Source organism: Ambystoma mexicanum, chromosome 9 (assembly GCF_040938575.1).
Source record: "Ambystoma mexicanum isolate Mex_15411 chromosome 9, UKY_AmexF1_1, whole genome shotgun sequence".
In the NCBI taxonomy this organism is placed as follows: Eukaryota; Metazoa; Chordata; class Amphibia; order Caudata; family Ambystomatidae; genus Ambystoma; species Ambystoma mexicanum.
This window is the reverse complement of record NC_090931.1, coordinates 1,393,150,653-1,393,174,439: the sequence shown is the minus strand read 5'-3', so window position 1 is coordinate 1,393,174,439 and position 23,787 is coordinate 1,393,150,653. Positions and strand designations below refer to the sequence as shown.

At 47.9% G+C, this 23,787-nt stretch overlaps 1 protein-coding gene across 4 annotated transcripts in view; it reads left to right on the top strand.

The window, feature by feature from the left end:
• LOC138489144 (peroxisomal trans-2-enoyl-CoA reductase-like) overlaps positions 1–23,787 on the top strand; it is a 558,986-nt gene that overhangs the window by 440,401 nt on the left and 94,798 nt on the right. For all 4 annotated transcript variants that reach the window (XM_069616798.1, XM_069616796.1, XM_069616799.1 and 1 more), the window contains exon 5: positions 14,202–14,298. In XM_069616798.1, the coding sequence (XP_069472899.1) occupies positions 14,202–14,298 (97 nt within the window). The remainder of the gene's footprint in view (positions 1–14,201; positions 14,299–23,787) is intronic.

Here is a 23,787-nt window from a genome sequence, read left to right as displayed (position 1 = left end):
CCAAAAAGTACTCTCCTTTAAAGTGTTCCTGTGTGTGATAACAAGTTACCTTAATTAACACTTAAGGCTACATTTTGAATTTCGAATCTGAATCCCTGATGGTTGTTTGTGCCTGAAAACTTGAACCAGGATCCTGCACACTGGAAGTTCAGTTTTTGAAAGTGCTCTCTGGTAACCTTCCTGGCATGGAAATATGGAGCACGGTTTACCCTTGCCCCTGGAGACCCTAGAGATGGCCTCCCATCAACCTAGAAATCAAGGAACAGTTCTTGGCACGGATTCCTGCATCAAACTGCTTATGAGCTACACTTACCCAGACCTCATCTGCCTGTCCCAAGTTTCTTTGTGCTCACCAACCAGACGAAAGATCACTGTCTCAGAAAGCACTTTGAGCTTAGCTTGATGCTGTTGAGCACAAAGATCAAAACAAAAGTATTTGCAATAGCCCCCCTGGCCTTCCTTTGAAGGCCTTATTGACTTGTAAGACCCCATGCTCTACCTTTTTCCAAAGACATCTTCTTTTTAGTTACATTACTGTTGAAATATTGCATGTCCTGCTCCTGACCACAGGACCAGAGGCCCAATTTCACTGTAAAGTCTGCATTTTCTGTGCTCTTTCTAACAAGGGGGTTGAGTGGTATTTAGTGTTTTTAATCAGTTGGGAGCATTTTTAGTTGACCCAAGTTCCTATTTCTATAGACCTTTGATTTGACATTTGTTTCATTTCGATAAATTGTACAAATGTGTATGGCTTGCTACTTTTACCAGCTCAGAAACCTTTTAAGAATAGATCCTTCCCTCAGTCCACGCTACCAAATTAGGAGGTATACTATTGTACATTGCCTTCTTTATCGTTATGATGGTGATCACTACTGGTTTATTAGTGGCGTCAGTGCTCCAGGTAAGATTTTGAAGTGAGCATTTTACTCCCAATTTTTAGAATTAGAGAGTAAATGTAATTTCAAGAGACTAAAAATGAGTTTCCTCCTCCGTAAGAGAGTAAAGTGTCTGACAACTATCCAATTTGTGCATAAAATGAAAACTTTGTTCGAAAACATTAGTCACAAAATAGCTGTATTTCAAAGAGGTTCTAAATAATGTATTGCATCTGCTGAAAACATTTTCACCACATAAGAACCTTGTAGATGCATACTACCCAGCTTCATCTTCATGCTACTTGAGCACAAACGCTGTTAAGCTACAAATGCCATATAGCTACATTGGGTGATTCATAAATCAAGTCTCTCACTCTACCAGCATCAGTTCTCTGCCTCTCGTGCCTACTGTTGCTGCCTGGCACTACCTGCTTGACAGCCACGCCATGTTTCTGCTCCATCTCGCCTTCCCGTTGCTACTGTTTCCTCTGTCTCTCACTTTCTGATCTCTGCCGCTCACCCTTAAGTATTGCAATGCCACATTTTGCAGTCTGTTTCTCTGTCACTCTCCCTCTCCCATCTATGCATTCTAAAGTTGCTGTTTCCCTCCTGTATCTCGCTGTATCGGTTGATATAACTCCTCTTCCTCTATCTTGTTTTTCATTTTCTCGGTTGTGGTTGCTACTGCATTTCATTATCTTTCTTACACTGTCTATTATGTTATTGACCTGCCTTTCTCTAGTTTTGCTTTTCTATTTCCATCTCTCTGCACCTGCTGTTGATCTGTTTTATTTTACTGTCTCTAAATGTCTCTTTTGCTCGGCTTCTGTCCCTCACTCCTACTGTGTTTGTCCTATTAGTAACTCTGTTTCCCTTCTCACTTTCTTTGTTGCCCTATCATGTAGCTCATTGCTCTCTTTTCCTATTGCCCAAATTCCTGTTTTGGATTGTCTAGTATGCTCTCTGTCCATTCGCTCCCCTACCAACCATACCTTTGTTTTCCTGTATTGCTTAGGTTCAGAGTTGCTCTTCCTCTCCTGTTTTTCTGGTTGTCTTTTGACATAGCACCAATAAATATCCAAAAAGCTGAAAATGCCTTTTCTATTTACAAATCTAGTGCAGCTTTACCATTGGCTGCTCCTTTTTTTTAGATGTGTGCAAACATTCTTTTGGCCATTATGCATGGGAATTATAGCGTTAGAGGCTTGTCTCACCAGATGCAGCCCTTTGCTGAATGCAGATGCTTTACCAACACTTCTCATTTCTTGACAAGACGCGATCGCCGAATGCCGGCAAGCTTTCCCCGCACAGGAGGCACTCCCGAATGCACATGTCAGGAGTTACACCGGACCACAGCCACGCAGTCAAGGAAACAAACCTCTGCAACAGCTATTAAACGACACCGCTAACTACAACTACTCAGTTAGCAGAACCACTGTGTGAAAGACCACTACTGTTCGGTTTCCCGTAACCTTTACGGGACCCGCTTAAGGATCCGCCCTGCACAGCATTATGCCCCTTAGTGATCGAGAACCGAGTACTTGGGATACATAGCACCGGCAGGGTCACCCACATGGAGCCCTGATGAAGGCGGACGCAATTTACTGCAATTCCGCCGAAACGTGAAGTAAACTGGGAACACCTGATCAAATCGGTTCCCTGTTTCCACAGAATCTGTCTAGTCAGTCTCTGCTACATTGGCAAAGATATCTTTTTCTCCTCATGACTCTGTAACATTTATTGTTATATTTCCAAAAAATACTCACTGCCTAAGGGAAATCATACCCTAGTTAAGGCATTTTTGAAAAGGCGATTTTACAGCCACTCTATTGTTCTTTTCCTTTGGATTTATCATAAAGCACTTATGTATTCAAATAAGCATGTATATTACCTATACCAATGAAATAATAATTGATACCTGTCTGTATATTAGTTGTACAGTATTTTCTTTCTTTTGTTGTATATATGTTTTATGATGTCACCGTCAACTGTTAATTCTCACATGTATGTCGTATTCTTTAATAATTTTTCATTTATGTACTACATGTTTCATATGATTAGAAAATAAATAATTGTTTTCCATTCCAAGATGGCCGCCGGCACTGAGTAGTTGTGCCGACGGCGCTCCTCAGACCCGAAATTAGGGAAGGTGCCCACCACCCCTCTAGTGAACCTTTGCGGGCGCTGCCTGAGCCCCCTGCGACCCTCGGGGGGTCGGAGACGAGTGGCGGCGGGAGAGGAGCGGAGCGGCTGCAGCGAACGGGAGTGCTGCGTCGCGGCTGCCGAGCGGAGGAGGAGGAGCGGCTGGCGCGGCCCACAAGTCTGCAGCGCATTGTGGCGGGGGTCTGGGGGAAGCAGTGCCGCGGGGTGCGGATCCGTCGGTGGCCCCCACCAGAGGGGGGTGCGCCCGAGGGCTGGCCCGCGGAGACGCGCTGTGGCCTGCTGGGGGGCTCTTTTCGCTCCCCGCCCCGGCGCCCCCAGTGTGAAGAAGAACGCGGAGCGGGAGGACACCTGAGGGAGATCGCTCCCGGCAGCCGGCGGAGCCCCGAAGAAGGTGAGCCCAGAGGCGGAGGCGGAGAGGGGGGGCACTCCGAGCCGGCGCCGGCTGAGGGGAGTGCCCGCAGCGCAGAGGCCGCAACAGGCCGCCGGGTGAAAGTCCGGAGAGGAGTCCAGTAGTGGCGAGCCCTGCAGTGCCGGGCGAGAGGAAGAGAGGGCCCAGCTAGATCCACGGAAGTACGGGGGAACTACCCTCCGGTAACTCTGGGGGTGGAGGAAGGACCTGGGGGCGTCCGCCCTGGGAGAAGGGCCTGCAAACCACCATTGGCCGGCGCGGGAGGGAATGACTCACCCCTCCAACAGTAGAGGTGGAGTGGCGCCTCAGTGAAGATTGGGAAAGCGGACCCCCTGCAACTGGGGGCTGAAGTGTGGGTGTGTGAGGGGCCCAGGAGCCGGCGTGGGACCTTGGTTGAGGGCCTGGGAGAGGGCCGGGCGAAGATCTGAGCTGCCCACCAGGAGGCTTCTAGGCATGACCACAAGGCCCAAGGGCAGAAGGGGAAGGCAAGCACAGCCCTCAGGAGAAAGCACCACTACTTTACGCACCATGTGGTCGGCACAAAACTTGAAGGAGGGGTCGGGATTCCCGGGAGGAGCGGCAAGCGAAGACATCGCTCAGGGGCAGACAGAGGACTTGGCAAATATGCCCAAGAAGGAGTTTCTCGGAGAACTACACTCCCTACAGGCAAACCTGTCCAAAACTTTTCAGGAGCAATTTCAACTGCTACGCACAGACCTGAGCGAAGCTGTGGGAGAGTTAAAGCAGGAATTGCGTCAATTAGGGGAGAGGACTGACATCTTGGAGAAAGGCCTCCAAGAGGCGGACAGAGAGAACGCGGCAAAAAGCGAAGCCATAGAAAGGTTGGATGTCGCCACCAGGAATCTTGAACTTCAAGTAGAGGACCTGGAAAACAGGTCTCGCAGGGTCAACATTCGGGTCAAAATGCTGCCTGAATCGGTGTCAGATAAATCTTTGAAGGTGGTGATTCAGGGAATTTTCGCCGATATATTGGGCGAGGGTGGCCCGGAAACGGTGGAGCTGGATCGAGTGCATAGAACCGGGCGACTAATCACTGGCCAGACGGCGAAACCAAGGGATGTCTTAGCCGCTTTTGCCCGATATGCCCAGAAGGAAGCGGTTCTCAGGGAGGCAAGGTTACGAGAGCCAATAATGTTCGAGGGTCAGAAGATTGCTCTCTTCCAGGACTTGGCAAGCAGCACCCTCGCAAAGAGGCGTCTGATGGGCCCTGTGATAAAGGTCCTCAATGAGAGATCGATTCGCTACAGGTGGACATTCCCCTTTGGCCTGCTTTTTGATTGGGAGGGGTCCCAGAGACGAATTACATCCCCCCAGGAGGGGGCTGCTTTGCTTCGCATCGAGTTGGATGATCTTCCCCCGGGTGTGGGATCTCCGGGCGCGAGCGGTCGCACTGGAACGCGACCCTGGAACTGGACGAAGGTCCGGGGAAGGAGGAGGAGAGGCCCTAGGGGGGGAGCGTGGTCGAGGGAGGGGACTCCTGGTGATTCAGGCGGTGCTTCTGCTATGCAACCTTGATCTGATATGTGATAAGAGGGGTGGTGGGCTTTAGTAAGGTGTCTTAGCGTATGGGTCACAGGGGGCGCATCCATGTTGGAAGCGGAAGGGCGGAGATGCCCGAGCTTGGGGGGAGGAGAGGGCGGGAAGGTTTTATCCTTCAGGGGGGAGGAGGGGTGGGTGGGGTAGTTTTTCGAGGGGGTTGGGGGGCGGCAACAAGCAAATGATACTCGATGAGGGGGACACGACCTCCCCTGTTGCAAGCAAACTCTCTCGGCTAAGGGCTCACTCAAGTGGGTAACGCATAATGTTCGGGGGTTGAACACCCCCCTCAAAAGGAAAAAGTTGGAGCACTTCGCACAAAAGGAGCAACCGGATATTATGGGGCTCCAGGAGACACATCTACTTCATAGGGATCAGGGCAGGGTGAAACTGCGGGGTTTTGATCAGATTTTGCATGCCTCGAGTCACTGCAAAGCCAGGGGGGTAGCCCTGGCAATTAGGAATACAGTAGACTTTAAACCCGAGGGAATTCTAAGAGATAAGGACGGGAGGTATATTATGGTTAAAGGGAAGTGTCAAGGGGTCCCTCTGACAATAGCGGTGGTGTACGCCCCCAACTCGGGCCAGGATCCCTTCTTACGGCGGCTAGTGGAGCTGCTGGAGGAGTTCTCTTGGGGCCATATTGTTCTTCTTGGGGATCTTAACATCGCCTGGGACAAGGGGAAGGATAGAACAGGTGGTAGCAGGGAGGGCGGAGGAGCGGTAATGTCTAATGATTTGAAGGAAAGGGTCAGTAGGCTGGGGCTGCGTGACACTTGGAGGGAGGTTAGAGGTGATGAGGAGGGCCACACTATTTTGTCGGGTGTCCATGGGTCGCAATCCAGAATTGATTACATTTGGGTCTCTGCCACATTAGTTGGAGCAATTTGGGAAGTCAGCACGGGACCGTTAGGGATTGCGGACCATAAAATAGTTTCCTTAGTGATGGAGGTGGGTCAGAAAAGGAAAGGGATTTGGGGCTGGAAACTCCCTGCATACATCTTAAGGGACCCGGTACTCAGGGAGGATATTGAAGAGAAGATTAGGCTTTTTTTTTACACTAACAAGAAGGAGGATACTGGGGAAGATGTGCGGTGGGATGCCTTTAAGGCCACCCTTAGGGGGGAATTAATAGCCATATCGGCCTATCGGGTGAAACAACTGCAGAAGTTGGAATCGCAGTTAGAAGCTGAAGTGGAGGTGGCTAGGAAGGCGGCTGGGGACACTCCCTCTCGCAGAGCAATGCGGGTATATAGGAAGACGGTTGGGCAGTTGGAACTGTTGCGCACCAAGAAGGCAGAAGGGGCAATGCTGTCGGTGCGCCAACAATATTATGCAAAGGCCAATAAATCGGGCACTCTGCTGGCACGATTACTGAGAGGCAAAAGGGCGAGGAATACGATTACGGCATTGAGGCTGCCAGCGGGGGAGCGGGTCTCGGATCAAGGAGAGGTCCAGGAAGCTTTTGCCAAGTTCTATGAGTCGCTCTACGCCACCCAGTATCCTCCAGGTGAGAAACAGGAGGACTTCCTCCGGAAGGTCCACCTGAGGAAAATAAGTAGTGTGGTACGCGAAGCCCTCGATCGGAAAATTGAAGAGGATGAAGTACGGGGGGTGATAGGAGCCCTTCCGCCGGGTAAGGCCCCTGGCCCAGATGGTTATACGGCCGCTTTTTATAAACTGTTCAGTGTGCAACTAACCCCAATCCTCACCTCGCTGTTTAACTCATTTCGCCTCACTGGCCGAATTACGCCTTCCATGGAGGAGGCCAAAGTCACCCTACTCTTGAAGCCTAATAAAAATCTGGAAGACCTAGCATCATATCGCCCTATAGCGTTGATCAATCTGGATGCTAAGATTTTTACTAAGATCCTAGCCAACAGGCTGGACGCCATCCTCCCGGACCTGGTACATCCAGATCAAGCCGGGTTTGTCAAAGGCAGACAAACCGCGGACAACATTTGTCGGGTGGCTCATGTAATCGAGAAAGTTCATAAAACACGCACCCCTGCGATCCTGGTGGCTCTGGACGCAGAGAAGGCTTTTGACCGCGTCGAGTGGCCCTTCCTCTTTCGAACAATGGAAAAAATGGGGTTTGGGGGGGACTTTTTGAGGATGGTCAAGGCTAATTATCAGACACCCTCCATTAGGGTAATGGTGAACGGGAGTGCCTCCAGGGAAATTTCTCTACAGAGAGGGACAAAATAAGGCTGTCCCCTCTCCCCAATATTATTTGCTCTCTATCTGGAGCCACTCCTCCAAGCCATCCGGGAGGCAAGGGAAATCCAGGGGATTCCATTTGGAGGGGAACAGCACAGAGTAGCAGCATTTGCTGACGACATGTTGCTCATGCTTACCGCCCCGCGAACTTCACTGCAGGCCTGTGTGGCCCTTTTGGAGGCTTTTGGGTCGGCCTCGGGTCTGAAGATTAATGCTAACAAATCCGAGATCCTGAACTTAACGCTCGATCCAGCGGAACGAGAGAATCTACGGGCGGCTTCTGACTTTCTGTGGAGCCCGGGAGGGATACGCTACCTAGGGGTGAGAATTACTGCCAACCTGTCTGGATGGTTTCGGGCTAATTTCCCTCCGCTTCTTAAGGCCGTTAAGAGGGATTTTCTAAAGTGGAGAGCATTGAGGGTCTCGTGGCTGGGGCGGATAGCTGCAGTTAAAATGGTTACACTCCCCAGGCTCCTGTACTTATTCCAAGCCGTTCCGTTGCCGGTACCGGCAAGTTATTTCAAGGAGCTGGAAACTCTAACCAGGGAATTCATTTGGGAAGGCAAGAGACCTAGGGTGGGAGTTCAAATTATGATGGCACCGAAGAGCGAGGGAGGCCTGGCTGTGCCGAATTTTAGACGTTATTACGAGGCAGCTCGGCTGCGAATAATCAGGGAATGGTTGAAGGGAGAGGAAGGCACGCAAGACAAATTGTGGGTGAGAATGGATAGGGCTGTAGCACATCGAAACTTGGCGGAAGTATTGTGGCTCCCGAAACGGCACAGGCCGGACCATCTTTACGAGAGCACCATCACCAAACTTATGGCAGACACATGGGATAGGCTAGCAAAATCGGAGGGGATTACCACATTCCCGTCTCCCTTCACCCCCATATTCGGTAACGGGGACTTTTCCCCCGGGGTGGAGAAAGGCGCTTTTGTGAGCTGGCAGGAAGGGGGCTGTCGGAAACTGTGCAATATGTTTTCTGGAGGAGAGGTGTTATCATTTAGCGACTGTAAGAAGCATTTTGCGGTACAAGAGAGGGAGAGGTTGAGATATGCTCAGATCCGCCATTGGGTTCTTCATCCAGGGAATAGGAAAGCTGCGACAAGGGATCCGACTCCCTTTGAAAAACTCTTGCTTACAAGTGACGGGGTGAGAGGCCTTATCTCTAACATCTATAAGACTCTGGCAGGCTCGAAGGAGGGGGCCCAATGGGCATACATGTGAGAGTGGGAGGAGGCCCTAGGACGCCGGATCAGCCGGACGGACTGGGGGAAACTGTGGAGGAAAATCCCCAAACTGGCTAGAGCGTCCCAACTACAGGAGACGTGGTATAAGATTATGTTTAGGTGGCACTATACCCCGATCCGGCTGAACAGATTTTTTCCTACTGTGACGAGATTCTGCTGGAGGGGATGCGGGATGGTGGGCTCCGCGGAACACATTTGGTGGGACTGCCCCAAGCTAGAACCGTTCTGGGGGGAGGTGAGGGAGGCACAGGGGCTGGCCTTTGGGCTGAAGGCCGGGAGGACCCCAGCGCACATTCTCTTGGGGGAGCGGGTGGTTTCTGAGGCAGGTGAACCTAGAGGAAGAGAAAAAGCGATTGTCATCACGACTCTGGCAGCTATGCAGTTAATAGCCCAGAGATGGAAAGGCTCAGAAGTTCCTAGAATACAAGACTGGTTCCGAAAACTGTGGGAGATAGTGGCTTTGGAATGGGCAACCTATGCCATGGACAATAAGGCCCAAAGCTTTGCAGCAGACTGGGGGGAACTACTGCAAGTTCTTAATGACGATTATAAGGTGATGTGGTGTCCGCAGCGATTGAGGCTTCTGGATCTGCGATAACTGTATTCTGTTGTTTTTGTTCTCTTCTCATCTAAGAGGGTTGGAGGGTGCAAGGATTTAGCTTGTTGCCGAGGGGCGAGGGGGAAAGGGAGGGGGGGGATTGTTTGCGTGTTATTTTGTGAAATCAATAAAAAGAGTTTACAAAAAAAAATTATTGTTTTCCGACATTTGTATTTCGCAACACAGTGAGTGATTAGTACTCTCAGGCTCACCCTTTGGATCTCCAATTTAGGAGACCAAACCTTTGTAAACTTTGTGAGAGACAGGCCTAAAATTCTGTATCTGTCCACCGTAATAACTGCTTTCTAAGTATAGCATTCATTACCAGTAAGGGTACAGATATTTCTTCTCATTACCAACACTGTATGCCATTACAAGTATAGCGGTCCTCATGGGATGTGCTTCTTCTGAGCCATTAAAAGTATAGCAGCCCTGAAGAGTTGTGTGTTCCGAGCCGTCACAGTTATAGCAGCCCTGATGAAGTGTGCGTTCTAAGCCATTACAAGTATGGCAGCCCAGAGGAGATGTCTCTGTTCTGAGCAATTACGGGTATCGCACTCCCGATACAGTGTGTATTCTGAGCCATTACACGTATAGCAACCCTGAAGAGTTATGTGTTTCGAGCCATCACAGGTATAGCAGCGCTGATAATTTGTGTGTTCTGAGCCATTACTAGTATAGCAGCCCTGAGGAGTTGTGTGTTCTACACCATTACAGGTATATCAGCCCTGATGAGGGGTGTTCTAATCCATTGCAAGTAGAGCATCCCGGATGATGTGTGTTCTGAATCACTGAACATTTAGTAATCCTTTTGATAGGTCGAAAGTTAAGTCAACTCTGTACAATGGAATGTTACCTGCATCTTAAATGCATATCTCTGATGCAGACTCATTAACTCACCTATCAACAGGATTTGAACTAACAGGTTACACAATAATCTCTGCAGTAGGGTTATTGACCCACTGAGTTGCCTTTCCCAACCGGCTATAGACACAGACAGGCACATAGTGTTAGGGCACGGGGCAGTTCCATGTGAGGCCTGCCTGACATAAACGGCTTGTCAAAAGCTCTCAAGCCTGTTTGTACTATTCTACAGGAGTCAAGAGATTCATGAGGCTTTGGAATTTGCTAGACTTTTGGTAGTGGGGCTCAGTAATCAGACATGGGAGAAGCAGAAGTTTTGAAAAGCGCAAGACCGAGTAGAAGGGATTGAAGTATATGACAGCAATGCCATCTTCTCACACTGTTGGAGGTTGGTGGGAAGAGCTTAGCCACTGTTCTTGCTCAGTACTTTAGCTCGTTGCAGAAGATGCCAATACATGATTGTGCTTTCTTTTTAAAATTAAAATATTTTTATTGGTATTTCTTTATACAAAACCAACGGGATTCAACAACATCCCTTCCCCCCTCTCCCTCTCCCCTCACCGGTTGTACTGTCCTTCCTTTTCATCTGCTGACACTCTTCGTAGTCCGACTCAGCCTGTGAACATGTCCAATATGCGGATTTTGTGTGGGCACCACTGCATCATATAGTCGCTTTGTAGATAGTCTATCACCTCTCCCCAGTCTGTCACAAATTTTTGCCGGGCCCCTTGAATGTTGTATGTGATTCTCTCCATTGCCACGTATGCCCAAATTCTCTGTAGCCATTCCTGGTCGGATGGGGCGGTCTTCTGTTTCCATTTTTGTGCAATTGCTAGCCATGCAGCTGTGAGGAATCCCATGAAGTTTCTCTTCTGTGTCTTTGTTAGAGTTCTGTCTCGGGGGTTCTTCCGCACATCCATACCTCTTCTCCAAGTGCCTCTATACCCTTAAACATTCTTAACATTTGGGTTTTTACCTCTGACCAGAAGTTTTGTAGTTCCGGGCAGTCCCACCAGATCTGTCTCCAGTCGCCAACTGCGTCGCATCCTCTCCAACACCTTTCTTGTACTGTGGTGAACATTCTGTGGAGTCTTTCTGGGGTGTAGTGCCATTGTATCATCATTTTTGTCCATGCTTCTCTTGTCTGGATCTCCCATGTCCATTTGGGAATTATGTGCCATAAGTACCTCCATTGCTCCCTCGTGATGTTTTTCCTTAGTGTGCTTTCCCATTTTTTAATATATTGCCATTTTGTTTCCTCTGTTTGGGTGTTTAAGAATTTGTATAGTGTGGAGACGATTTTTTTTCCCCCGTCTGTGTCATGATGTATGTTTTTGAATGGGGTCAGGTCTGTTGTTATTGCCTGTGTTATTCTCGGGGTGGAGAGCCAGTGGTGGAGTTGTTCATATTGGTATCTTTCCTTTTCCGTAAGGCCCAGAAGGTATGATTGTGCTTTCTTAACAGCAGCTCTGTTAAGAAATTCAGGTACTGGGCCAAAACATATCAGTCATGCTAGGAAATGTGGCCATGATGCAATCATCCCTGCTGTGAATATTTGGCATTGGGCCATGCCATGCATATACCAGCTACTTTGAAAAATTAGGCTACTTTGCCTGAATATATAGCTGTCCTGTTGAGAGGTCTGGTACAATCTGTGCCACTGAAAATATATACAGCACTACTTCTACCTGTTTCCATTATACCTGCTTCAGTGAGTGGTCAGAAAGGGAGTTAAAGTTCAGACCACTTGCCTAGCTATTGTTTGCTCTCTAAGAAACCAAACTATGTATAGTGCCCTTTCATGCATGCGAACAAATGCAATCTTAAGACAAAAAGAAAATGACATCTTCAAATGGAACACCAAGAAAGCCAAACAACTGCTTGCTGGGAGGCTCTCTTCAAGAGATCAAGAACCCCAAGCCACTGAATGCAATTGATGTGCTTCTGTGATGAAATGCCCATGCTGCTGCAACTGTGCTGCCTCTATTAAAGCGGATTAAGACCGAGGAAAATGAAACAGAAATGCAGCCCTTGTTTAAGACCATTTTCATTTTACACAATAATACCTGTGTCCTAAAGTAAGGTGAAAAGCATGTTCATGATTCAAGATGCTTTAATAACACTGTAACCTACAAAATGCAGGCAGGTGAACAAAGTGAACAAAACACAAATTCCCTTTTACATTACTCAGAAAGTATTATCTTGATAGAATCATTAACAGAGGAGAGTGTTAAAACTTAAACAGATCAGGACTCATCCCAGTTGCTTCTTTCAAGGAACTGTGTGGATTGCTAAATAGTGGGTTTTCAAGTTGCTGCTGGCAAGGTTGTCATCAGTGAGCTCCATGATTTCGGGGAGTGCTGCCATAAATAGCCTGTGTAAGTGGTACGCAAGGAAGAATTAAAAGGTCCGTATTGGAAATATTTCTGTGCGTAAAAAGGCCTTATACGCACCTTATCTGGAAAGGCTGAGTAGTGTGTGGCTGAGTAGTTAATTTGGTCACTACTCATCCCTTTACACATGCAGAGCAGTAGTCATTGGTTAGTAGACAATGCTGTGATCTTTTGGGGCCCATCTAGGCGAGTTAGTCACTAGCGCAAATGTATGATGCAAACCACTCTAGGTCTGTTCCATCAAAGTCCATGCATGTGGCAGGGATGTTGAAAAGGGCTTGATGATTAATGATTTGGGATGCAGCAGAGGTTCAGGAGAACGAGTGAGGAGGTTTCCCGCTTGTCTGGGATGTGTAGAGCAGCTTTGTTGACTTTGATTGCGGCGGTCACTGTGCTGCATTGTGGCCAAAACCGAAATGTTAGTCCTGTAATAGATTATGCTGAGTGATAATTTCTTGCCACTGGATTGCAGTGGTCTTCTCAATCACTTTGCCGGAGTAGGCGTGATAAGCCAATAGGTTGGTCAGCCTTCTGTAGAGGAACAGGCAGACAATCTGTTTTTAGTGCATCTGGGAAGGTTCCCTGGGCGAGGGGTGCAGTTATGATGTTGAGAAGTGATGGGAGTGCTTCACCATTATGGCCCTCGCAATGGAGGAGAGGAGAATGCTGTCTTTGTATTTGGTGTTATCGATGGCTGCAAAAGTGTTGATTAGGTCTTCTGAAGTAATTGTCCTGAATTCGTTCCATCTCGAGATTGAAAAATAACAGGAGGGCCCTTCCTTTGGCCATTCCTTCTTTCTTTCTTTTTTTTTACTGAAACAAAACATAAAATACTAGTTGGATCCTTCCAAATGTGTTTCACTGAGGGCTCTGGACTCTGCTCTTCCTAACATTCCTATCTCAACAAGCTATATTTCTTTCTCTTCCTTTGTGTCACACCTTTCATCATTAGTTTGTGTCCCTGCTCCCCTGGCCTTCCTTCCACAACACTCCCTGCAATTCTTTTTTCACTTCTTTTACTTTAGTGTCTCTGTCCCTGATTACCTTCTATTCTGGCTTTCCACAATCAAACTGTCTCGCCTTTTAGCCTCTAGTCACTTCTATCACAGGCCCGCATTCTGTTCCCCTCCGTCAATCCATTTTTATCAGACCGTCTTTGATCCCTTTCTTAGTTTTAACTCCTTCACCAACCACTCTTATCTGCTCTGACATTTTCACTCGCACACATCTGTAGATATAATTGCTCCATCCTCAACCCCACTGCATCCACCAGAGCTACCTTTCTTGGTGGGACCAACAACCCATTTGCCAATAAGGCCCTTTACCTCTAAAGCCTCAAAAGAAGTTTACGTCCAATGTGTTTGGTGGGAAGGGCAGTTTAAGTCCTAGGCGAAAGCACTTTATTGAGGATGTAGAGTTTCTACTATGTTCAGTTCCATTTTGTTTTTTTAATAAAACTTTGAAGGTAACCCCCACCACGCCACCAGTTTATGCAACACAGAACACACCCTTGAACAAAGCTAGGCAAATTGGCATTGCAAGAGCTTGCTTTACAGTTACTGTACTCCTTTGGTAATGATTTTGCGGGAATGGGGTTTGTGCCATTTTACCAATTAAGTTGGTTTCTATGATTTCATTTGTGCTTCTGTTAAGTAGTGGTATCTACCCGTGAAACAATCCACCTTGGACTGTTCATCCGAGCAATGTGCAGGATTCGGGCTATATCTATAAATTACATAATCTGTTTCACATTAGTAGATTCTGAGAGGGGGAGCAGTCTGCAGGACAGCATTTAGAGGAGAGGGCTACCTGGAGTAACATGCTATCGCTAATACATATCTTGTCCTTTTTTGTGTGTATCTTTGACAGGCACAGCGGAGCTGCAAGAGCGGCTGTCGATAATCTGACCAAGAGTTTAGCCATTGAGTGGGCCCATAATGGAGTGAGAATCAACTCAGTTGCTCCTGTAAGTAGCAGCTTCTTTTTCTTATGTTTTCGCTTGTAAAAGCTGTTTTATCTATAAGAGTTGGCGAGTGTCTAAGCAAGTATGGATTAAAGAGCAAGCAAATACTTTAGTCCCAAAAAACATGACCAGGTAAACCAGCCTCAAAAGCTCTCCCCTGGGTACAAGCTGAGTAAAGAATAAAGTTTGAGAAACTTTGCACGGTAAACAAATGTTTCCCTTTAAAACACCTTCTGATAAATGCCTTTCTTAATTACTGACTGAAAAAACACATTGAATGTTCCACTTATTAATATTTTTATTTTGAGGATTTGAGCGCAAACGTAGCTTTCGAATGGATTGTCCTCATCTTATGATAATTATCCTTCCAGCTTCATCTGCTTCTGGAAAATAATTTCTCGACAGAGGGTGCAGTGATTCTGTGTTACCCGAGGGCCTTTGTCCGATCGTAGACATCCCCAGTATATGTAGCACGCACAGCGCCTATTGGATTCAGTTCTGTTTTTCCGATGAAAGCTTTTGCTTCGAAAGAAATTACAGCACTCTGTGGTTCATTAAAAGAAAGCATCATGCCTTCACAGTCGACTCCATCGACACCCAAGACGGGTTTTAAGTAGTGTCAGGACTGCGGTTCGAAGATGTCCATCACCGACCCCCACTGCGTTTGCCTGAGGTGCCTCGGCACGGAGCATTGTACGAAGGAGTGTAAATCGTGTCAGGCGATGACTGACAAGGCTCTGAGAGAGCATAGAGCTAAATTGGCGGTGGGTAGAATTCCTAAGTACCCTTGCGTTCCAAAGAAACGTACTTTTGATGAGTCGAGAGAGTCTCCTCGTCGAAAAAAAAAGAAGAAATCTCGATCGAGAAGTCGTTCACGTCATTCTTCGACCTCCAAGAAATAGAAAAGAAGATGTCATAGGTCTCCTTCATCCTCGAGTGACTCCTCAACCGAGAGAATCAAAGAAAATCCGACTCCCCAGCAAAACAGGAAGAGTTTTGGGGGGGAAATGATGAAAATCTGAAAGAGAGAGAGAGACGAGAGAGACAGAGAGAGAGAGAGAGAGAGAGAGAGAGGCCTCAAAGAGAACTCTTATAAATCTCTGCCACAAAAAGATTTCTTTGTATCTCTTTGTTCACTTTATGAAGAACATGAACCATATGACGATGATCAAACACCTTTTGGCCTTCAATATGGCAGAGGAATTTATTTCAGAGGAATCTAGGCATAAAGACCCATATGAAAAACTACAATCAGCCAGTGGGATAGATAAGTCTCTTGAGCTGGAATTCGGGAAGCCAGATCCTGCAGATCATGCTGATAGCTCATACAGACAATGAGCAAAGTAGTGGAATATTTCGGATAGAGAAGACCTGCTCCTTCTTTTCAGCAAGATGATTCAACTGACATTTTAGATCAAGGTCCACAAAGGATCCCATTTTGCCCTTCCGTATTGCTTTACAAAAAAGGGTTACAACAAATTATGAAACCCCAGATTCTATTTCTGTGATTAATAAGAACTTTCCCAAAAAATATAGGTCATCAAGCAGTGACACAGATTATTTAACCAAGCCCCCGACTCCGGAAAGTTTGATGATCCAAGCAGTCACGTCCACAAAGCAATATGCTTACCCTACTATTCCTACAGAGCGGCATGATAAACGGGTGGACGCTTGGACATTTACTGCCGGTAGCATGGCTTTGAAATCAGCTATGCCTCTTGTACATTGTCTATATTTTTGTTCATCCTGTGGGATTGCGCAGCAATGGCGGCTGACCACATCCCCGAAGGGCAAGAGAGAGGTGTCTTCCTGGCTATCATCAAGGATGGTAAGGAGGCAATGTGTGAGTGCCTTCAGTCAGGTCTGGATACTGCAATAGTATTAGCAGATGCATGGCGACTAGTACTGTGCTACGCAGATTTGCGTGGTTGAGGAAGTCTGGATTTGCACCAGACGTGCAAACTAGATTACTAAATATGCCTTTTGATGGTTCGAGATTGTTTGGTAGCAAGGCTGATGAAAGTCTAGAAAGGCTACTGACCTCAAAAGCGGCGGCTAAATCTTAGTGCCGCTATTAGACAGCCTCAACATTCCGACTCTGGTGCGTCATCTTGGCGGGGTAAGTCCTTTAATTTCTACTCCTCATTTGGAAGAGGGAGAGGACAAGCCAGTCATAGGGACAAAGAGTATTCCCTCGTGCTGGATGAGGTACTAAATTAACCCAAGCAGCAGCAGCTTTGCCCTCAGCCGCTGCAAAACCTCTCTTAGTCCACAAGACCCCAGTGGGAGGCAGGCTCTCACAGCATCTGAAAGAGTGGCGAGACATTATTTCAGATGCTTGGGCACTTCAAACGGTAGCCCAGGGTTACTGCCTTCCTTAGCTAAAAAGGCCTCTGGATCATCTACCGGGAAACAGCTCATTGAAACTTCCAGATCCGCCCCTTATGCAGGAAATTTTGATCCTGCTTGAGAAAGGTGCAATAGAACCAGTACCTGTGGCGGAGAGGAACAAGGGGTGGTACTCACCGCATTTTCTAATCCCCAAAAAGGACAGAGGATTGAGACCCATCTTGGACTTAAGAAAGTTGAACAAGTTCCTCAGGAAGGAAAAGTTCAAGATGGTTACCATTTCTCAGATCCTTTAGGCCCTCCAACTGCAAGACTGGATGGTGTAATTGGACCTTCAGGATGCTTACTTTCATGTGCCTATCCATCACAAGCACAGGAAGTATGTGAGGTTCGCAGTTGGCGGTTCTCATTATTAATTTCGAGTTCTGCCATTTGGGCTGACCTCCACCCCGAGGGTATTCACCAAGTGAAACAATTGTGTATGAGCGCAATATAAATAAAATATAATTTCATTTTCATTTCAAGTCGGTGGCGGTGGTGGCAGCGAGTCTCAGAAGAGGGGGGAATTCACATCTACCCCTACCTGGATGATTGGCTGACCAGGGTTCGTTCTCCCGAACAGACCCTAAATCATCTCAGTGTGACTTTCCACATTCTCCACAAATTGGACTTCTCCTTCAATTACAAGAAGTCAAACATGATACTACAATTTATCAGAGCAGTCCTGGATTCCTCCTCGGGAAAAGCCTTGCTGCCCGAGGTGAGGGCTCAGCACATTCTGCAGATGGTAACTAAATTTCAGAGTTCCCAGCTTCTTCCGGCCTTTCCATTTTCTGATGTTGCTTGCTCTCATGGTATCCTGCATTTTCCTGGTGCCAAAGGCTCGTCTGAGAATGAGATCCCACTACTAGGCACTCAGGAATCAATGGTCCCAATTCTCAGGCAAGATGTTAAACCTACTTCAGGTTCCAAACAGGGTCGCACAGGATCTCCTGTGGTGGGCCCGCGAGGAAAACTTTCTGAAGGGAGAACCTTCTTGGCAACCATGCGGTAGTGATGACTCCTCACTCACAGGGTGGGGAGCACAGGCCAACGATCTCACAATCAGCCATCGTTGGTCTCCATCGGAGTCCAAACTACACATCAATCTTTTGGAGCTGAGGGCAATCAGACTTACGCTGAAGGCCTTTCTGCCCTCTGTACGGGGAAAGAAGGTCCTGATAATGACGGACAACACAGTGGCATTGTACTGCCACAACAAGAGAGGAGGTGTAGGGTCACTACCACTGTGCAGAGCAGCAATGCAGCTCTGGTTCTGGGCAATTCAAGAAGGAATCTCCCTATCAGCAGTTCACCTAGCTGGAGAGGAGAACACGGCATCGAACGCTCTGAGCAGGCAGAGCAGTCTCCCACGAGTGGGAACTAGCTCAGGAAGTCTTTCAAGAGATCTTAATTCTTTGGGCAACCCCTCAAGTGCATCTGTTCGCAACCATTGTCAACCGGAAGTGGGAGCTGTTCTGCTCAAGGGAATTTCACCCAAGAAGAGCTCTATGAGCTGCGTTTGTGGTGGACTGGGAGTTTCCAGTTACGCATTTCCTCCAACCCCCATCATTCCACAGGTGATCAGGAGGTTGATAAAGTTAAGGAATTCCATTATCCAAATTACACTGGATTGGACCAGGAGGACGTGGTACCTTGTGGACATGTCCATCTGCCCTCCAACATGTCTTCCACAAATAGAGGACCTTTTCTCGTGAGAGGAGGGTCGGGTTCTCCATCCAGAGGTTAATACACCCAGCCATCACGCATGGTTTCTGAGAGGTCGAGATTGGGACCTCCCGGAAGATATGATAGGGATTTTGCATATCATGTTGGGTACCAGGTAAAAGGTAATGTATAAAGTTAGCAGGGAGCATTTGATAGTGTGTAAAGGGAGTTGGAGTGGAATATTGGGGTGAGGGGTTAGAAAGCATATTTAGGTGGGAGGTTTGGGGGGTGGAGTTTATTTTACAGGATTTGAAGAATGTCCTCGAGGAAGACAGTAATCTGGAATACCTTTCTGGACTGCATGAGAGTGAGGGCAAGTTTAACAGGTATGAGAGTCCACAGTCTTTGCAGTGTAGATGAAGAGTTCTGGTTTCCTGTTTCTTTTTTCCATTCCAAGTCTAGCAAGGTTTTGACTTCTCGTGATATTTATTAATTTATTTATTTATTACATTTATATAGCGCGCGGGCAGCCCTGGGGCATTGTGGCGCTGTTACTTGTAGGGGAACTTAGTTACAGGTACAGGTACAGGTTGTGCCATGGGTTACAGTAAGGCAAGATCCTTTGTTAAGCGATAAGGAGTATCATACACCATAGCACATCATACACCATAGTACATCATACATGTTAGTCATGAAGGTTTAAACATGTGGGGTTGGTTAGGTGAACAAGGTAGTTTTCATGGCTTTGCGGAAGGCAATTAATGAGGGTTCAGCTCGCAGAGAGGTGGGCAGGGTGTTCCAATGTAGAGCAGCAAGGTAGGGGAAGCTGGCGCCACCTGCTCTAGCTCTTTTTACCCTGGGTACGGAGAGCATATTGGCATAGGGTGTCCTGGTGGGTCTGGTGGAGGCGGCCGGGTGGATTCTCTGGGATAGGTACGTTGGGGCTGAGAGGTGGATGCATTTGTGGGTGATGCTTAATGCTTTGAATAAAATCCTTTCCTTTGTGGGGAGCCAGTGGGATGCTTTTCTGGCAGAAGTGATGTGATCTCTCTTGGCAATGCCTTTTGCAGCACGCAGGGCGCTGTTCTGGATTACTTGCAGCTTCTCGAGGTTTTTGTTAGAGGTCCCTAGAAAGAGAACATTACAGTAGTCTAGCCGGGAACCAGTTATGGCTCTGGCTATGTTGGTGCAAGTGTCTTTGGACAGAAACGGCCTGATTGCGTTGAGGAGTTTTGCATGGTAAGCCGCAGAGGAGGCGATTGCATTTACTTGTCTGGTCAAGGACAAGTTGGAGTCAAGATAGACCCCTAGTGTTTTTACTGTGTCCAGTACTGCAATTCTGATTGAGTCAATGGTGAAGTGGCTAAACTGGGCGTCAAGTTTCTTGAGGGTGTCTGGGGAACCTACAAGTAGGAGCTCAGTTTTGTCGGAATTAAGGCAAAGGCCGTTGATGGCCATCCACATTTGGATTGTGTTATATATGTTGTTGAGAGTTGCGCAGTCAGTGTCATAGTCACTTGGTAATGTGAGAAGGATCTGAGTGTCGTCGGCGTAGTTGGTGTATGAGATGCCCATGGCGTCGAGGATAAGGGAGAGGGGGCGGGTAAAGATGTTGTATAGGGTAGGGGAAAGGCAGGAGCCTTGGGGCACACCACATAGCATGATGGTGGGTGACGCAGTGGCTAGGTCAGAGAAGACCTGCATGGTCCTGCCTTGGAGGAAGGAGGGCATCCATGTGGTAGCTTCTTGGGAGAAGTTGGCTGTGGAGGTGAGGTGATGGCAAAGGATGTCGTGATCTACAAGATCGAAAGCTGCAGAGAGGTCGAGGAAGAGGAGCAGGAAAGGTTTGTCTTGGTCCCTTGCGTCATCCATTTGGTTTTTGAGGTCGAGTAGGGCGGTTTCTGTCCCGTGTCTAGGCCTAAAGCCGGATTGTCTTAGTCCTAGGAGGTTGTGCTCTTCGAGGAAGTGCTGGACCTGCAGGTAGGCTGCCTTGTATAGAATCTTGAGGAGGAATGGGACTGTGGTTATGGGGCGGTAGTTGTTAGGGGAGGTGGGGTCAAGTGTTGGTTTTTTTATGAGGGGTCGGACCCATGCTTCCTTGAGGCATGAGGGGACTTTCCCCGTGGTGAAGGAGGCATTGACGAAGGCTGTTAGGAAAGGGGCAAGGATGTCTGCGCAGTCTTTGATGATGGAGGCGGGGCAGGGGTCTCCTTTGCAATTGGATGGTTTGATATTTTTCATGATGTTAATCATGTCTTTCTCCTGGATGGTTTTGAATGAGAAGGTAGGGGGGCCTCTGTGGCTGAGGAGGGGGGGGTTGGTGGGGGGCAAGGGGGTAGGGAGCGCTAGTTTGGTATTCAGAATTTTGGTTTGGAGAGAGCTGATCTTGTTTCGCATGGCTGTTTGGATGTCATCGCACAATGCTTTATCTTTGGTGAACTTTTGGGGGGTGGGTGTAGGGGTCTCAAGTTCCCTGAATATGGCGAACAATTCCTTGGAGTTTGATTTGGCCTCAGAGATTCTATCTTCAAAGGATTTGGCTTTGGCTTTGATGATGGCTTTCTTATAATCATTTGCAAGGGATTTGAAGTTGAGTTTGTCTTTATCATCATGGGATGATTGCCATTGGGCTAAAGCTGCTCGTTTGTCAGTGCGCAATTTGAGAAGGTCTTGGGTGAACCAAGCATTGGTGTGGCTGGTAGGTTTGGTTTTGCGCGGTTTAAGTGGGGCGATAGCATTGATTGCTGACGAGATAGCAGAGTTGTACTTCTTGACAAGAGTTTCTGGGTCGTTGGAGAAGGGAGGTCTAAAGGCAGGTCCCTGTAGGAAGGGTAAGAGTCTTTCTTTGGTTAGTTGGCGGCCACTTCTTGTGAGGGCTGGTGGTAAGGGTTGGGGGAGGGGGGTTGGGGTGGTGGTGGGGATGTTGAAGGTGATGGTGTGGTGGTCGGACCACGGGGTGAGGGTATTGCGTGTGACTGTGAGGGGGCAGTTGTGATGGGCTATCCAGTCTAAGGATCTGCCTAGGGCATGAGTGGGGTCTGTGATGGTGTTGGCGAATCCTAGAGTGGCTAGGGCTGCGTCAAGTGATTTGGCAGCAGGGTCTTTGGTGTCATTTAAGCCTAGGTTGATGTCACCGAGGAGAATGGCTTTGGATGACTTTTTTAGGTTGTCAGCCAGGAGGTGGGTGAGGGAGGCCTGAAAGTCTCCCAAGGGGCCTGGTGGCCGATAGATGAGGTGTAAGGTGATGGTGCAGTGGTGTGAGATAGTGAGTTTCAATTGAAGGTAGTCGCTGTTATCGTTGATAGTTTTGTCTACTTTTCTGATGGTGATCGAGTCTTTGGCTATGAGAGCGACACCGCCTCCTGTGGTCAGGCGATCTTGTCTCGTGATAGCATAGCCTTGTGGGAGAGCGAGGGATAGAGCGGGGCCTGAGGCTTCATGTAGCCAGGTCTCAGTGACCATTAGAAGATCTAGATCTAGGGTGGTGATGAGGTCGTGGATGTCTAGGGCGTGAGCATTGATGGATGGGGCGTTGATGAGGGCACATTTGAGGTGGGGTTCAGGGGTGCCATTGGTGGTAGTGGATCGCAAGGTTGTGGTAGAAGAATTGCACATTGCAGTATTCACATTCAAAGTAGTGGGGGGCACATTTTCTGGGGTCCTAGACACAGGTAAAGTAGCATTTGCATCAGTGGGTAGCAAGGTTGTGGTAGAAGAATTGCACATTGCGGTATTCACATTCAAAGTAGTGGGGGGCACATTTTCTGGGGTCCTAGACACAGGTAAAGTAGCATTTGCATCAGTGGGTAGCAAGGTTGTGGTAGAAGAATTGCACATTGCGGTATTCACATTCAAAGTAGTGGGGGGCACATTTTCGATAGTCTTAGCCATTGTTCCAGTTGCATTATGGTCAGGGCCTTGTATACTGTGTGGGCAGGGGTCATGGTGTGGCGCAGCCTATGGGATTTATGAGTTGCTGAGGGAGGAACGTTAAGGCTGGTGGGTGGCTTCAGGGACCTGGATTGCAGACGTGTGTTGCGAACGTCTGTGGACAAAGGTTTTGAGTGCAGTGCACATGTAAGGGTGCGGGCACGCAGACGCTGAAGTCTGGAGGCGAGTGTTTTGAGTAGCCCAGGAGTTAGGGACTCCTTACCTTGTACATCGGGCAGGGTTCCACGGCAAACGGCAGACTTCGAGCAGCAAAGAGCTGCAAAGAGGAGTGCAGGCCTTGTCCTCTGGCTAACTGCCAGAGATGGTTTGGCCGCTTTGTATATAATTCAGGTTTCTTTGCAGGGATTTGTGCTTATAGTGGTAGCCAGTAAAGTGTGAGTGTGATTGTATTTGTGGAGATCATTTAGGAAGGCAGCAATGTAAAGGCCCCTTCTTATGGGGAGAAAAGGGCGTGGTGGGTAGAAAGGTGAAATTGGATCAAGGCCTGTACTTTGGATCTAATGTTGGTGTCTGGTAGTAAGGTCTTGCATTTCTGCAGGAGGGATGGTTGCGTCTATGTTTTCTTTACTATTTGTGTTTCAAAGCAGAGGTGGCAGTCTGTATGAAATCCTTTGATATTAATGGGTGAACCCATTGGTGTCCAGTGGAGTGCTTCCCTCGGATCCCCATGCAATTGTGCAATCATTTGATTAGGGCCTAATGAACTGCTGTATCTAAGGCTGTAGAGACATCAGGTAGTGCCAGGAGGCAAAGGTTTGCATTGTCGTGGATCCAGTTTGCATCATTTGCAACTTGGATGGTGGCTGTCTCTGTGCTGCATCTGAGCCTGAAGCATATTTGATAGCTTGGTAGTGAAGCCATTGGCATCAATGTGCCTTTAAAAGAAAGCTGTCTGATGGGTTAGTAGGTGCTCGGGTAATCTGGTCCAGTGTTGTTTTTTGAAGAGCAGTAGGATTTATCTTGATTTCCGAGTGGTGGGGGAAGGTCCCGCCAATAAGGTATGCATTGCAGATTTCCAGGATGTATGGATATCTTCAATTGGGAGTGCCTTGAGGATGTACTTTGGCCAGATGTCATCTGAATAAGATGTTTTCTTTAGAGTTGCTACAATTGGTGTACAGGCTTTGGAAAACCTTTCTTAAGTTTGTCAGCAAAGAAATTGCCACGGATGGGTTTCTTAGTGGTATGGGTTTCTTAGTGGTATGTTAACCAGGCCGGTGAAGTCGATGATGGAAGGATGTGTTGGGCATAGGTGGTCTGTAATGTGTTTGAAGATGGAAGTGACTGTGGGGGTAAAGGGTAAGTAGCAGGAGAAGGCTCTGAGGGAACTCCATGTCCAGTTGGCCTTGCGCTGCCTCCAGGCTCCCTCAGCACTTAAGGGTCTGTAGCTGTAACCCTACAGTCCCTTCTCTTTGCACTTGAGAGCCATCCTCTGGCAGCACCTATGGAGTCACCTGCACTTCTTCCCCCCTCCGGCTCCTCTTG